The sequence below is a fragment of the Grampus griseus genome, assembly GCF_964374135.1.
Source record: "Grampus griseus genome assembly, chromosome: 16".
NCBI lineage: Eukaryota > Metazoa > Chordata > Mammalia > Artiodactyla > Delphinidae > Grampus > Grampus griseus.
This window is the reverse complement of record NC_139010.1, coordinates 80,025,699-80,041,646: the sequence shown is the minus strand read 5'-3', so window position 1 is coordinate 80,041,646 and position 15,948 is coordinate 80,025,699. Positions and strand designations below refer to the sequence as shown.

General features: G+C 47.9%; 1 protein-coding gene across 2 annotated transcripts in view; it reads left to right on the top strand.

Moving 5' to 3' along the window:
- Window positions 1–15,948, top strand: part of UROS (uroporphyrinogen III synthase) — a 34,030-nt gene that overhangs the window by 8,028 nt on the left and 10,054 nt on the right. Inside the window, exons 2-6 of one of the 2 annotated variants that reach the window (XM_082673660.1) lie at window positions 6,872–6,960; window positions 7,140–7,223; window positions 8,879–8,975; window positions 11,824–11,898; window positions 13,547–13,621. In XM_082673660.1, the coding sequence (XP_082529786.1) occupies window positions 6,898–6,960; window positions 7,140–7,223; window positions 8,879–8,975; window positions 11,824–11,898; window positions 13,547–13,621 (394 nt within the window). In that variant the 5' untranslated portion in view covers window positions 6,872–6,897. The remainder of the gene's footprint in view (window positions 1–6,871; window positions 6,961–7,139; window positions 7,224–8,878; window positions 8,976–11,823; window positions 11,899–13,546; window positions 13,622–15,948) is intronic. The other variant, XM_082673661.1, reaches the window with a different exon arrangement.

Here is a 15,948-nt window from a genome sequence, read left to right as displayed (position 1 = left end):
GCTCTCTCTTTGGTCTTGAGGCTGGGCAGGTACAGGGCTTGCAAGCCTTCAGGATGCAGCTGAACTTCGCCCCACCTATAAGGATAAAAATTCTGACATCTCCCCCACTCTTCCTGCCCAGAATAGAAGAAGACTGTGGTGAAATCCCTTCCTGTGTTAAGTCTCAGGGACTCGGGGTAGAGGGAAATAAATAAAACATAATTAAGGTTAAACCCCAAATGAAAAGCTTCATGGTTGAGTGAAAATGTCATGCTAAGTACTAGTTCACGTGGAGGCTCATCACCCACCAGGAAGGGCTGTGTCGCTTCTTCCAGTCTTTAGATGGTGTGATGGGCATGAGCTGCTGGGGGGAACTGAACTCAGACCCCAAGGCCTGGGCTCAGTACTGGCTCTGCCTCGGACTTCCCGTGTGAGCTCGGGCAGGTCCCCCTGCCACACCCCAACCTCAAATTCCTCAGCTGAAAAGGAAGGATTGGCCATGCTGGGAGCACACACACAGGTGCTTTTTCTTAGGAGATAGTCCTGTAGACAGCACCAAAAATCGGTTCCCCTCTGTCTAGTTGCCTAGGGCTTCTGTAACATACACCACAGAGCACATGGCTTAAGCAAAAGAAGTGTATTGTCTCCCAGTTCCGGAGGCCAGCAGTCTGAAGTCCAGGTGTCTGTGGGGCATGCCTGCCTCCTCTGAAGCTTCTAGGGGAGGCTCCTTCCTTCCTCTTCCAGCTGCTGGGGGGCCCAGGTGTTTCTTGCCTTTGGCAGCGTCTCTGCAGTCTCTGCCTCCTTCACATGGCCTTCTGTCTGCCTCTATCTGTGTCTAGATTTTCTTCTCTAAGGATGCCAGTCGTGTTGGATTAGTCATAGTTATGTGGGACACTCTAATCCACCATGACCTCAGCTTAACCTAGTTACATCAGCAAAGACCCTATTTCCAAGTAAATTCACATTTGTAGGTACCAAGGGTTAGGACTTCTTTGGAGGGAGCACAGTTCAGTCAGTTGTGTCTTCCATGAGAGCTCGGGCACCTACACCTTTTGGGCTGGCTGTATTTCCTCTGTGGTCCTAAGGATGGGAAACCGTGTGGGTGAGAAGTAGCAATGTTTGTCTTTCTCACTCTTGTTGGCTACATTTTGGAGATGACAGGAATGTGGGTTTCTTGAGCTAGGAATGGCAGTCTGCACTGAGCTCTAGAAATATCCCGGTCCTTCCCTTGGCCTGTGAGAAATTGCAGTAATGCCACCATCTAAGCCCCCATGATTGTAGAAAGCAAGCCATTGGACAGAACCTGGGGATTCCAGGCAGGGAGGTCGTTCCTGGTTCACAGAGCAGCTGGTGATCACGTGTGCCTTCACAGGGGCCCAGCTGCCCTGTGAGCCAGGCCTCCCCTGGCGAGTGTTTCCTTTGCTACGTGCTATTTCTGTCACCTGGTCCCTGGGCCTTTGCTGCAGACCCTTGGGCACTGCAGGACGTTTTGGGAATGCCCTTCCCTTTTTGAGAAAGTGTCTGTAGACCTTTCTCTGAGCCTTTGGATTCTGCCCTGGGCTGGATGTGCCCAGTAGTTCAGGAACTGGTACCTGTCCATTATGGGGTGTTAGGGTGAGGGAACACTCTCAGCTTTAAACTCTCAGTTACTGAGAAAAGTACCAGGGTGTTAGCACGGCTATCTGTGTGCACGTATCAGTTGATCCCTTTCTCAGTGAACCTGATGACATGGCCTTTGGCGTGGCCAAGAAGCATCAGCAACGGTTCCTCTTAATTTTATGTTAGAGATGCTTTGAGCAACGGCAGAAAAGGGACAAGGGTAGTATTTGATATTTATTTGTCAAGTCCTGCAGCCCATCTCATGGAATTTCTTAACAGTTATCCCTAAGGCATTAGTTTTATTACCTGAGAGAACCACAGAGTAGAACCCAGAAGAAATATTTTCTGTTTGCAGTGGGTAGATTGGTTTTGCTCTCACATGTTTTCATTACCAAACTAAGCACTTTGCACTAGAGTGATACTTTATGTCTTTTTAAAAATTATCATTAATTAATTTATTTATTTTTGGCCGCATTGGGTCTTCATTGCTGTGCAGGCTTTCTCTAGTTGCGGTGACCAGGTCATTGCGGTGTGTGGGCTTCTCATCGCAGTGGCTTCTCTTGTGGAGCTTGGGCTCTAGGCACGTGGGCTGCAGTAGTTGTGGCTCGCAGGCTTCAGTAGTTGTGGCGCACGGGCTTAGTTGCTCTGCAGCATGTGGGATCTTCCCAGACCAGGGCTCGAACCCGTGTCCCCTGCATCGGCAGGCGGATCCTTAACCACTGTGCCACCAGGGAAGTCCTTTATGTCTTTTTACCTCTCTGTCTTCCCAAGCACTTGGGTGTGCAGCACAGCGCAGGGGTGAGAGCATGGGCTTTGGGGCTGGGCTGCCTGAGTGTGGCAGCTCTGCCACTCATTGGTCCGGGGACTTTGGGTGAGTTTTGTCCCCCATATGCCACAGTCTCCTCATCTATAAAGTGGGATAAACCTCATAGCTTTAATGCATGTAAAGCTTCTAGAACAGTCTCTGGCATGTAGTAAGTGCTCAATTGTTATCTCCTTTGAGTCACTCAGCGGCCTTGGTGGGGCAGAGTTTATTCCCATTTGACAGGGGAGAAAAGATCACATCATGGACAGTAAAGCTGGTCTCTTGGCCCTTCATCCTGAGCTTGTTCTGTGACCCCCACACTTCCCTCCTTGTGTTGCCCCAGAGAGAAAGGGGAAGAGAAAAGGGCAAGCAGAAACCAGGGAAGGAGAGGAGAAGTAAATCCATCAGCAAGACGCCTCCCACTGGAACTAAGAGAAACCCAAACTCCCTAACAGGACCGGATGAGGCCTGTCTCCCCACTCTCCGCTGTACATTCCAGCTGCGCAGACCTCTCCCACCCCTCAGGCATGCCAACCTTGGAGCTTAATCCTACTCAGGCACCACGTCTAAGTCTAAGCATTAGGTCCTTGAGAAAGCTGTTCTGGCCTCTGTATTAGTTAGGATATGGGTTCCACTGCTCTAACAGAAATCCAAATAGCAATGGCTGAAACAGGATAGAACTCTCCTTTTCTCTGATGTAAAAGCCCTGGCTGGCTGGTGCCTCTGCCATACAAAGGGGTCCTGCTCCTTCCATCACTCCCAGGGCGTTACCCTCCCCTGCAGTAGAAGGGGCTGACCACCTGGCCCGCATTCCCGCCAGCCGGGAGGCAGGAAGGGGAGGGCAGGGGCGCAGCACTTCCTGCTAAGGCAGGACCTGGAAGTGTGCACGTCCCTTCGACGTCCATCCTGTCGGCCAGAACCTAGTCACCTGGCCACATCCCGCTACACGTTTTTATCTTGGGCAACCACGTGCACTGTTATTATGAGGGGCTCCATTCATATGAGGGAGAAGGGAAGAGTGGATGTTCGGGGGCAATCCCTGCCACCCCTCCTAGTCCAAATAAGACTTGCCAGTTATGTTTCCACAGCATCCTGACTTTTCTTTCATAACGCTCATTGCACTGTGACTCTGTCACTATTTTTACTTATTTGTAGTGTATCTGTTTTACCCTCCCATTAATACGAGGGCAGGAATCGTATTATATACCCAGTGCCTGGTTCACAGTAACTGTCTACGAATATTAGTTGACTTCCTGATAGGATTACACAGCACAAACCAAGCGTTTAGGTGGGACTCAAAGAAGGAAGACATTTATTTTCATCCTGGTCCCAACCATGTCAAACCAGGCTGTGGACAGACGGTCTCGCATGGAATTACGTCGGTACCTCCTGTTAGCTCTGCCTTCAGTGTGAATCCACGGTCCAGCCTCTTAACTTCCCTGCTCCTGAGACCACCTGCACGCCTAGTCTGTGGTGGCTGCCTTGCCCCAAAGCCTGAGGTCTCTCTGAAGTGTGAATCCCATCGCTGTCACTCCTGCTTCAACCTTCCAGTGGATTCCCATTTCTCATGGAACCAGAGCCTCCCTTATCCTTCGCTCTTGAGCCACGCCTACCCTTCTCTCCTGGGGACACCCCGAGCCCCTTTCTGACACTTGAACATTTCTGCCCCTGCTGTTACCATTCAGATCTCAACTCAGATTCTCCTGCTCAGAGAGGTCGCCCTGGAGAGGTAAACCCACACCCCAGTCACCTCTGCCACGTCACCTCACAGCCTGGAGTGCTTGAACTTGTCCACGCCTCCAACAAATAATGCAGACCGCACCTCCCTGAGGGAGGTCCCAGGCGTCACTGCCTGAGACCACTATAGAAACACTTGTGTGAGAGATTGGCTCCTGGTATCTGAAAGTAGTACTAACAGATGCTTTGGAAACTTGGGGATGTGTATCCTGGAGCCTAGAACCAAGGTGGGGGGAATAGGATAAGGCTGAGTAGGGGTCTGTGGCTGCAGGATGCCTGCTTCACAGCATTACGCTCCCACTTTTTAATCCCCACAATAGTTGCTTGCTTTGCACGCCGCAGCAAGATTTATGCAGAAAATGCCAAGTTCTACCTGCCACTTAGTGACATGCCAGACTCCTGGAGCCCCCAGATTGGAAGGTGTATCAGTCAGGGTTCCACAGAGAAACAGAGCAGTAGGGGATATATGTCAGGAGACTTAGTGCAAGGAATCGCCTTGTGCAGCCGTGAGGGCTGGCGAGGCAGGGCTGAAATCCACCGTGCAAGCTGATGGGAAGGGCAGGCCAGGCTAGGGCACGAGCTGCAGCTGTGGCCACAGGCAAAATTTCTTCTTCCTCAAGGAAACCTCAGTTCTGCTCTTCAGGCCTTTCTTTTGACTGAACCAGGCCCTCGCTGATTACCAAGAATCATCCCTTTTACTAAAAGCCAGCGTGCACGTGGTCTCAGGAGCGGGGAAGTTAAGAAGCGGCTGGACTGTGGATTCATGTTGAAGGCAGAGTTAACAGGATGTACCGACGTAATTCCACACGAGACCATCTGTCCACAGCCTTGTTTGAAATGGTTGGGACCAAAACGAAAATAAGTGTCTTCCTTCGTTGAGTCCCACCTAAACGCTTGTTTGTTCTGTGTGATCCTTTCAGTAAGTCGACTTGATCACATCTCTAAAATACCTGCCCAGCAGCACCTAGGTTAGCATTTGTGAATAAATGGGGAGAACATCCTCGCCAAGCTGACACCTAACAGTGACCATCACTGAAAGGGAGATTCCTGATTTCTGTGGGAGACACATTCTGAATAACTTCAGGAAATGATAGAAACGATGCTACTGCCCATTTCCCCAAATGCCCCGTCTCTCTAGCTAACAGCTCGACAGCAGCATTAATTGAACTTGATTTCATAATTATTATTAGTTCACCCCAGTTTGGTTGCTTAGATACAAAGCAATTCATTTGGAGACAATTTTCCTAAGATGTCCCACAGATATTATAACGTTCCAGAAGTATGTTCAGTAATAATTTATAAGTAATGGCTCCCAGAGTTAACACATTTCTGCTCCAAGCAATATACTTTCTTTGACTACTGTCAACCACTGTATAATATTTATTAAGTCACTAACTGGTAGTCTAATGCTACTTGTGCATTTCCAGCAGAGTTTATCTTGCAGGTCTTCAACAGTATTTGATTTGAGGCTTTGGGGATGGATATAATGTGCTTTTACCCCCTTGACACAAAAGGAATTTAATATTTATTGTAAAAAATTGGGGGGTAAAACAGAAAGAGGTAGAGAAGAAAATAATCACCCTAACCTACCACCAAAGAATATTCTTTCGTATATGTGTATATATAAAATCTGTAAATGGTACCTTAATGCAATTCTGAATCCTGTTCTTTTAAACTTAACATTACTTTGTGATTAAATAATCCATATAATTAAGTTGTTTATGAATATTTTAATGATTTCATATAACTGTACCATGATTTATTTAACCATTCTCTCATTGTTAGATGTTTACGTTGTTTCCAGTTATTTGCAATTGTAAAGAATACCAAGATACAGACTTGCAACTCGTAGTTACATAAGTTCTGGGTGTGGGGGGGCGAATCTAATGCACAGCATGGTGATTATAGTCAACAGTACTGTATTATAAACTTCAGAGGTGCTAAGAGACTAGATATTAATTGTTCACACCACAAAAAAGAAATAATTATGTGAGGTGATAGAGGTGTTAGCTAATGCTACAGTGGTAATCATATTGCAACATACAAATGTATTAAATCACATTGTACACCTTAAACTTACACAACGTTATATGTCAATTAAAAAAAAAAGAAGACCAAGATGAATATCTTTATGTTAATCTTTGCACACATATATGAGTGTCACCTTAGAATTTATTCTTGGAAGTGAAATTATAGGAAGAAGGGGTATGAAGTATAGAAGCCTTTTGATAAATATCAACCAGCTGGTTTCTGGGTTAGAAGATTTTTGAAAAATCCTCTCATGATACTCGACCACATTTATGAAACATCACTTGAGAAATAGAAGAGTCAGTATAGTCATTTCCTAAAGAGCTTATGAGCAACTGAGTATATTTATCTTTAGATGGAAGTAATTATTTATTTCCTTAAAATATAAGATGCTCATTTCTATATTTGTTATAGATACAACCCAGAATTTGCATCACTTCTCTTCTGTGAGCCTTAAATGTTTAGCTAGGACACTGCCTTTCCCTAATGGCTTTCATCTGCCTTTCCAAGTGATATCAGGTGCCAGCATGCTGTCCCTGGGCCTTATCGGTGACACAGGGTCTCCAGAAGGAACGAGCCCATAAACGCCAAGTCATTGTGTGCGAGGGATGGGCCGCTTCAGCCAGCAGCTGATTACCTGCTCCTGGAGCCCAGCCCAGCTGACACTGCTTAGGAAGAGGCTTTGAGATCTAATTAAGATCCGTTTCCCCTGCTCTGTCACAGCACCCCGTAAAGACTGCCAGGCAATAATGAAGGTTCTTTTACTGAAAGACCCTAAGGAGGACGACTGTGGCCAGGATCCCTACATCAGGGTAAGTGCCTGACACACCTGGTCCCCGAAAGCCCAACACTGCCTCGTGATTGAAGTCAAGGGGAGGGTCCATCTGCTAAAACTCTGAGGAACTGGCGCAGAATAAGTTGTGAAATAGGACCTTTTCCTTATTTTCCAAACAACCCTGGCCAATTCAAAACCATATTCTCTTACCTGCAGGAATTAGGATTATATGGACTCGAAGCCACTTTGATCCCTGTTTTATCATTTGAGTTTTGGTCTCTTCCCAGTTTTTTGGAGAAGGTAAGATTCATCAGTGTCTGAGCACCATCGTTTCTGAATGAGACACGTTTGGTTTCTGTAGACTCTTACAGAATTCTAGGGGAAGGACCCATTTGCTAGCCCTCATCTCACTACCCAACTGTAAAACAAGGACGGCACGAGCTCACCTGCTCCAGGACTTGGCTGCTACTGGATCCTCAGCCCGAGCCTCTACCAGCGGCCCCAGAAAGCCACCCAACCTGGAGGTGGGCCCGTAAGGAGGCCCGGGAGAGCCAGTCATGCTGAGGCACCAAGCCTGTGCTGCTCTTGGCCACGCAGACCCTTCACCTTCCTCCTGTCATTCAGTCCACGCCCCTGACCTCAGCGAAGCGCAGAAGAGCCGTTGTTTCTCCCCAGGTTGGGCAGCTTGGCGGAGTTCTCCAGCAGATAAGAGGGAGAGTTGGGACTGCTTCCATGTATGGAGCGATAGTTATGGCCAGGGAAAGTCCCAGGAAAGCCCTCCAAATGCTTCCGACTAAAGATTCAGGGCCCAGCACCCCAGGCCCCATCAGTGTGCACCCTGTCACCGGACATCTCCCCGGGGGCACCGTTCTGGACACGTGGGCCCAGAGCCAGGGCGGCTTCATGGGACTGGTGTGCCCAGCCCTGCCCACCGGGCTCCCAGGCCGCTGTGAGCATCAGGTTCACCCCCGTGCTCTGCATGTCAGAGCCCACCTGTCACTCTGCAGAGGACCTCTCTGCTATCTCCCTTTGCTCTGAGCTGAAGATTGAATTATTCATTCAACAGTTTACTCAGCAAACATTGATTTGGCATCTGCCCTGGGTCTGTGTGCTGTGAGGAATGTATAAGGGACCCACATCGCATGCTCTTCCATAAGCAGCTTTAACAGGGAACCAGAGCTCATCATTTGAAATCTTTGCTAGGCCCCTGTGCTCAGAAAAATAGTACTAGAGTCTCTGTGGGAGCTTCTCCATCACCCCCAGCCAGTTTGTTTCATGAGGGGCTTCCTGGACTCCCTCTCTGAAGCTCCTGTTGGGCAGTGAGTGAGCGCACGGGCTTGGGAATCATAGGGGCATGTGCTCAAGTGCCGGCTCTGCCCCTCACCTTGGACTAGTTCTTTATCCTCGCCAAGCCTCTGTGTCTTAATCCGTGCGATGCAAATAGTGCCACCCGTCTCACAGGGCACTTTCACAGATTCAGTGCAGGATTGTGTGTATAACAGCCCAGTGCCCAGCTCAGAATACGTGTTCAATAGATTTTATCACCATTTTTATGCTCAAAAACCAGGGCTTCAGCATGGATATCACTCCTTGAATGTTCCAGCTTTCTTATGGATGCAGGTCAAGTCTACCGTCCTGCCTGCACCCCAGCCACACCCAGACTGAGTCACATTGTCCCTTGGCTCCGTTACACCTGCCACCCTGCATCACACTGGCCTCTCCCTCCCCAAGACTGTGTGAGCTCCTTGAGGGAAATGCTGTGAATTTACCTGTATGTCCTTAAAGGCCTAGAGTAGTTCCAGGCGCATAGTAAGCTCTGTCTTGAGTGGATGGATGGATGGATGGATGGATGGATGGAATTAGTTTGCCTGCTACTATTGTGAAGCATTTAGAATTCTGGAAAGTGTTGAACTTGGCTATCATATAAAATGCCTTTGCTGTTGTTTGGTGTGCAGCTGTCTCACCCTGAAGGTTACGGGGGCCTCATTTTTACCAGCCCCAGAGCAGTGGAAGCAGTGGAGCTATGTTTGGAGAAAGACAATAAAACCGAAGGTAAGGGTGGGTCTGCTGTGAATGCCACTGGACTTTGCTTTGTCCTGTTGGTGATACTAGATTCCAGAAATAGCTGGACTTCAGGTTTGAGAAAGTGCAATGACTTTTAGTCAAAAACTATTTAGGTACCAAGTTACTTCGTGTTTTTGGAACCTTTGGAGGGAGCAGAAGATGAAATTCCTTCTTCTAAGCTGTTTCTTAGTGTCCCACACAGAACGACATGTTACATGGTAGCCTTCTGACCGGGGTGAGCGCTTCGTGGCACTGTGTCACCAGGAAGCAGGAGACGGTGCTACCTCCTAAATGCCCAGACGGGTGCCGCTGTGGGGGGTCTCCACGTGCACCCACCACGTGGTCACAGTATGTGGGCGCCAGTCTCTTTCCTCACAGGGACGTTGGGAAGGTCCAACAGCACATGAGAACAGTACGTGCCGAGCCAGCACTCGATGATGTGACCCCGTCCAGGCCTCCTTCTCGCTTCCTTCCCTCTCTGCCAGAGCCCGGCTCTCAGACTGAACACCACCTTAGTCTGTCCCATCAGACAGCTTTGAGCTAACATGTGTGGAGTGCCTGCTGTATACCAGGCTCTATATTAGCTTGACATTCGCAATCTCATTCAATCCTGGACCAGCCAGAGACTCACCTACCGTGGTCCTCATTTTACAGATAAGAATGCTGAGGCTTGGGGAGAGTCAGCACCTGTCCAAGGCCCTGGAGCCCGTCTGTCAGGCCGGACCAGCTCCAGTTATACTAACAGGGGGAGGCAGCGGGACGGGTGGTTATCAAAGGGCTTTGCAGTCAGTTAGGCCTGGCCTCAGATGGCCATTCTGACCTTGGCGGCTTCCTTGACCTCGCTGAGCCTCAGTTTCCTTGTTTGTAAAGTGGGCACAATAATACTTGCATCCCAGGATCGTCACTTCTACCACTAGTTAGAGCTCCTCTAGGGCCTACCGTGTGCCACACCAGGCCCTGGCTGCTTTATCCGTGAGGTAGGTATGGTTAGTATCCCCGCCTGACAAATGAGGAGCCTGTGGAGCAGAGGGCATGAAACTCTCCAAGACCACACGGTCTGTAAGTCACAGTTTTAAGATTCTAGCTGCGGAGTCTGAGTCCCAAAGTGAAGCATTCAGGACATCTCCTGGTGCGTGGTGACACTGAGCAAGTGACAGTGCAGAGTGGTCCTTATCTTTACAGTCAATTAGGCTTTCATTATAGCCAAAACGATCACCAACTCGGTGATTTCATATACGCAGTTACCTCCTATTGAGGAGAAAGTCTAACGCTTTTCTTAGGGATGAGGACTTGTGCTGTCCAATCCTCAAGGCAACTCAGAACCGGAAGTACTGTTATTTCCAAAATGGAGAAAGAAGACTCGAGATGGAGAAGCGTGTGTATTCTCTCCCAGTGGTGCTTCAGGAATCTTGGTCTTACAGTTGTGCTTTCCCTTTTGTATGTGTTTTGAGGATGAAGATGATGAAAAAGAAAAAATCCCCAGCATGGACACTATAACTTTTTATAATGCTTTATAGTTTAAAAAGCATTTTCCCATACATTTTCTTTTTTTCTTTTTTTTGATTGAAGTATAGTTGGTGTACAATATTATATAAGTTACAGGTGTACAATATAGTCCATACATTTTCTTATTTTGATTGTTACAACAACTTTATGAATACAGGCAGGAGAGGTGTAGTTAATCCCCGTTATCTCGACAGGGAAACAGAGGAGGTGGGTCAGCTGACTTGCGAGGAACGAGCCCAAGTTAAGGGGCAGAGCCAGCTCTGAAGCCGGGCATTCTGATTTCACCCAGGACTTGCTCCAACTCATATCTGCTATGATGCTTGGAGAATGGTTTGTTCACATGCTGTAGATAATGTTTAAATAAATATTATTTACGTTTGTGGGGTAGGAAAGGAAAGAAGGTGAAACTCAGTCTTTTATCGCTTTTTAAAAGGGAATTTCTCACGGGAGTGTAAAGGGTAGAGTAACACTATTGAATTTAAGGGAAAATTACACTCATAGTCAGATCTTAGGAAGGAAGAACCAGTGTTTCCTTATCTTCTAAAAGGATGTTGAATGCCAAGTGGCCTTGTGATACATTTATACTATCCACTTTCTCTTGGTTTTTCTTTAATCCATATTTAAAGATGTTTATTTTTTGTCATCAGATGATAGTGTTCTCTATTAAATTGTGTTTGTTTATGAACCTGATATTTATTCTCTTCTTTGACCTAATAGATAAATGAGCCTTCCCATCTGAGATGACAGTTTCTTGACTGCTTTCAGATTTATATCCCGAATAAAACCAGCCATATTGCTTTATTAGACATTTAAGTTGCCTCTTTTTCACGACCAGTAATTTTTTCTTTAAAAGTCTAGATTATGCGGGGACATCCCTGGCTGTCCAGTGGTTAGGACTCAGCACTTTCACTGCCATGGCCCCGGGTTCAGTCCCTTGCTAAGATCCCGCAAGCTGCGTAGCACGGCCAAAAAAAAACAGAAAAAAGTCTAGATTTTTGAATTTTAATATTACCATGCAAATTAATTCTTCAAGTTATGTTTACTAGTATGCACTAAAAATCCTTCTAGTGCCAACTGTGGAAGTGATTTGATACTTAATGCCTTCAATAAGGAAGGCATGTTGAAACATTTGCCAAAGTGATTTTAAAAATTTTGCCTGCGGAATATGGACAATATAAAAATGGATTTTAGTTTGAGATGCTGTTCTTTCTATTTGGTTATTAATAATTTTCCTTGCTCACAAGTTTTTAGGATGAACAAACAGCCTTGGGCAGCAGTCCAAATGGCCGCTTTGGTATTTGCAACTCACATCAAATTTCATGTTTTACAGTCTGGAGAAAGTCTCTGCAAGAAAAATGGAATGCTAAGTCAGTGTATGTGGTGGGAAATGCTACTGCTTCTCTAGGTAAGCAGTCAAGGTACAAATAAAACACCAAAGAATGACTGTGATATTGTGATTATAATAAGAAATATATATTTGGTCTTTGTCCCTGTTCCTGGCACAGAGCTCCTAAAACCCTTGGAATTTCCTGAGTGATAAAAAAGATAAGGTGGGGCTTCCCTGGTGGCGCAGTGGTTGAGAGTCCGCCTGCCGATGCAGGGGACACGGGTTCGTGCCCCGGTCCGGGAGGATCCCACATGCCGCGGAGCGGCTGGGCCCGTGAGCCATGGCTGCTGAGCCTGCGCGTCCAGAGCCTGTGCTCCGCGACGGGAGAGGCCACAACAGTGAGAGGCCCGCGTACCGCAAAAAAAAAAAAAAAAGATAAGGTGTACTTTGTTATTCATAACAAACCTCTTTCAACTCCACCTGAGATGACTTTAATGGGGTGACTTTTGGAAAACCCCTTAAATTGGAGGCTAGTTGCCATGGGAACCAATCCTCCGATTAGAGTAGGAACTTTCAGCCTCATGCCCTCCCTGCCTCCTACTTCCAGGGAGAAGACATCAGCCAGAGGTTGAATTAATCAATCAATTATGGCTGTGTATGAAACTGCCATAAAAATCCAGAAGGACAGTAATGCGGAGGGTGCTGGGAGGCTGGAGCCAGGAGAGGGCACGGAAGCTCAGGCCCTCCCTGCATACCTGCCTGCTGCACCTCTTCCATCTGGCTGTTCATTTACACCCTTTGAAATATCCTTTGTAATAAATCTGCAGTAGTTAGTAAACCATCTTCCTGAGTTCTGTGAGCTGTTCTAGCAAATGATCCAACCCAAGGAGTGGGTTGTGAGAACCTCCGATTTAGAGCTGGTCAGTCAGAAGCACAAGCAGAGAGCTGGGTCTGATGGGAGCAGTTTGTGGGACTGAGCCTTCCATCCTCGGGATTTGACGCTACCTCCCAGTAGAGAGTGTCAGACTTGAGTTCACTTGTAGGACACCTAGCTGAGAACTGGAGAATTGCTTGGTGTGGAAAACCCACACATTGGGTAACCAGAGTGCAGACGTGTGGTGATGAGAGCAGAGAAGGAAAAGAGGAGGTTTCCTTCCACACTGACTTAGCTTTGTTCATTGAACACTATAGTTCAGTTTAAAACATGATTTTTTTCCTTTTTAAATTTACAAAAAGTAATTAATTAGTTAACTATATAATGCTGCTGATAAGGGTGCGGTGAAACAAATGTATTCAAATATTGCTAAATGGCATTGAAATTTGGTTCACATCTTTTGAGAAGTACTTGGTTGGCATGTATTCAAAAGCTTTGCCAAAATAGTTGTACCCTTTGGCCCACTAATCCCTTTGCTGGTAAAATCTGTCCAAGCTGTTTCGAAGAAGACTTACAGAGAAGTTATAAATACAAGGCAAGGAACAATTTTTCCTGAACCTTTTGAAACTAAGTTGCTGATAATGATGCCTTACCATCCAAAGCCACAGGTCTAGGGAGGGCAGGGCTGGGACCCAGCTCCCTCTCGTCTCCCTACACCAGCCTCCAAGGGGAGACTTTCTCCATGTCATTTGTAAGGCATGTGCCTTTGTACTTGCACATTTTAAAAACAACACAGGAACAGGACTTTAATAACCATGTAAAGAAATATATTTTGTTGTTGTTGTTTTCCAGTGAATAAAATTGGCCTGCATACAGAAGGAGAAAACTGTGGAAATGCAGAAAAGCTTGCAGAGTACATTTGTTCTAGTAAGTAGAACAAGGTCGCCCCAAATGAAGCCCATTTATTTTTGTTGGTCGGTCTCACAACCAGCGCCTCGGGAAAGGGCCACCTCCTCGGTGATGATGCTGATACTGTGGCTGATGGGTGTGTGCCGCTCCAAGACCGTGGCTGCCTTGTATCTGCATCTGTCTGTGCTGGTCTGAGATCCAGCCTACTGCCCTCCACCCCCTCCACCCAAGGACTTGAGACAACTTGAACGTGACACAGAATAAAAGGGCTGGAGACAAAACCAGAAGCAAGACCCTCTGCAGGGATTGTAAGGGGAGTGGAAGCAGCAGAAGCTGCCGGCACCGTCCCTCTGTCTGCCGGCTCCCCGCCTTCCTGGTAGGAGTCTCTTCCCTGTCCGAATTCCCCCCCCACAAAGCCCGCTCCCCCTAAAGAGCCCACTCAGCCCCCCATAAGCTCATCACTGGGCAGCATATGGGCTGAGACTTAAAATGGCAAGGGTTCTGGGGATACTTGTGTTTAAATAAGGATTAAGCTTTAATTATGAACGTTTCGGCTTCTGACGAAACATGGGCCAAGATTTTTGGAGCAGAACTCTCCGAGAGAGAGGACGGAGAGGCTCGATATGTACTTGCAGGGGAGCCCCACCTCCAAGTTGTGTGTCCCAGTCTCTCCCCTACACGTCTGATCCAACTGCACACACATGCTCTTGTGTCCTTGTCACTTGGATCCCTCCCTGAGAGATGTGTGACATCAGACCCCCACGTGAAAGATGACACAGAACCAGCTTGCCTTCTGTCACTGAGAGGGAATCAGAGCTTCGCTCCTCGGGGTCAGGGGGTGTGGAACTGTCTGCGAGGGCCAGATACGCCGTCTTTGCGGCCACATCCTCTGCCCGTCGTAGCACGAGAGCAGCCGTAGACCATGGGCTGGGTTCTGACCTGGGTTTGCGGTTTGCAGACCCTTTCTAGAGCTTGCTGAGCTAGAAGACAGGGCCAGGTTGGCTGCTGACGCCTGAGGTTTTGCTCTGAGGTGGTCCCAGGAGAGGGGTGTCTTCTCTGCCCCTGGGGTGGTGGTTTCAGGGTGGGCAGGGAGCCAGGACACCTTAACCAGGAATTTTTACGGCTTCTGGGACCGTGGTGCGTGGTTTTGTGTCTGGGCGTGGTGTGTAAGAACATTTCTTCTCCAGGTAACGATCTCTAAAGTCTGAGGAGGCCTTCCTGTCACGAGCCAGTGCTGTTGGTGAAGGTTCTCAAGCTCGTGTGTTTCTGTTGACCCCTAGGAGCTGGACCTGAAAAAGTCGCACATCCTCCACTTCCCCATGGACCAGGCCCCCTGGAGCTCAGGCAGGGGATGGCAGAGGGACTTCCCAGGTTCCCAGTTGGCTCTCCTTTCTCCCCTTTTCTTTTAAGAACTATTTTATTTCCTCTTTCCTGGGTCACTGTATGCGCTGTGTTAACATCGAGGACGAGACGTTCCTGGGTGGTCAGCGTGTTCCTGACGCGCCCCCTGCCTCGCCTCATTTGGTCCTCACTACCGTCCACTGCAGGCTGCACAGTCCAGTATGGCAGCCAGGAGCCACATGTGCCTATTTAAATATAAATCAATTTAAATTAATCGAAATAAAAACGTGGCTCCCCCGTCACACCAGGCACAGGCCACAGCTCAGCTGTCACTGGCGGCTCAGGCACCACAGGGGCAGCCTAGGGGCACCCAGCATCACCCAGCGCTCTTCTCAATGGTGCTGTTGTCCAGGCTACGGGGACCGAGTGACCATCCAAGGTCCCAGAGCTGGGAGGGGACAGGCGGGAGGGCAGACTCCACACGGCACGGCCAGTGTCCACCCCGTGGGTCCTAATGAGTCTTCAGTTCGCACTTGGAATAGCATCCACATGAGAGTCCGTCTGACGCTGGCAGGACGCTCTCCTCGGTTCTCCCCAGGCGTTAATGATTTTCTCCCCCAGTCAGCTCTGAAGCTTGATCTTTAAAAGCCAAGAATCTACTTCCAGTGCTTGGAGTAAACAGGCCAGTTCATAGTTATTGCTTATTTATTTTACTTAAACACTTATTTATTCTGTCACAGGCACTGTTATAAGCGCCTAAAGCTATTAGCTCATTTAATCTGAAAGCTCGTCGTTCTGACAGACGGTTCTTCCCTCCTGGGCTATCTCCGCTAAGGGAAAAGGAAGTATCAATACAAGTTAAGTGGTCCAAGGTAGAAGAGCATTTCAACATTTTGAGAGAGAGCGAAGGAGGGGGAGGGTGTCAGAGGCAGACAGATTGTGCGGGTTATTTGAACTGTCCCCCTGGACTTGCGCTGAGCTGACCAAGGGCTTGTCCCTGCAGC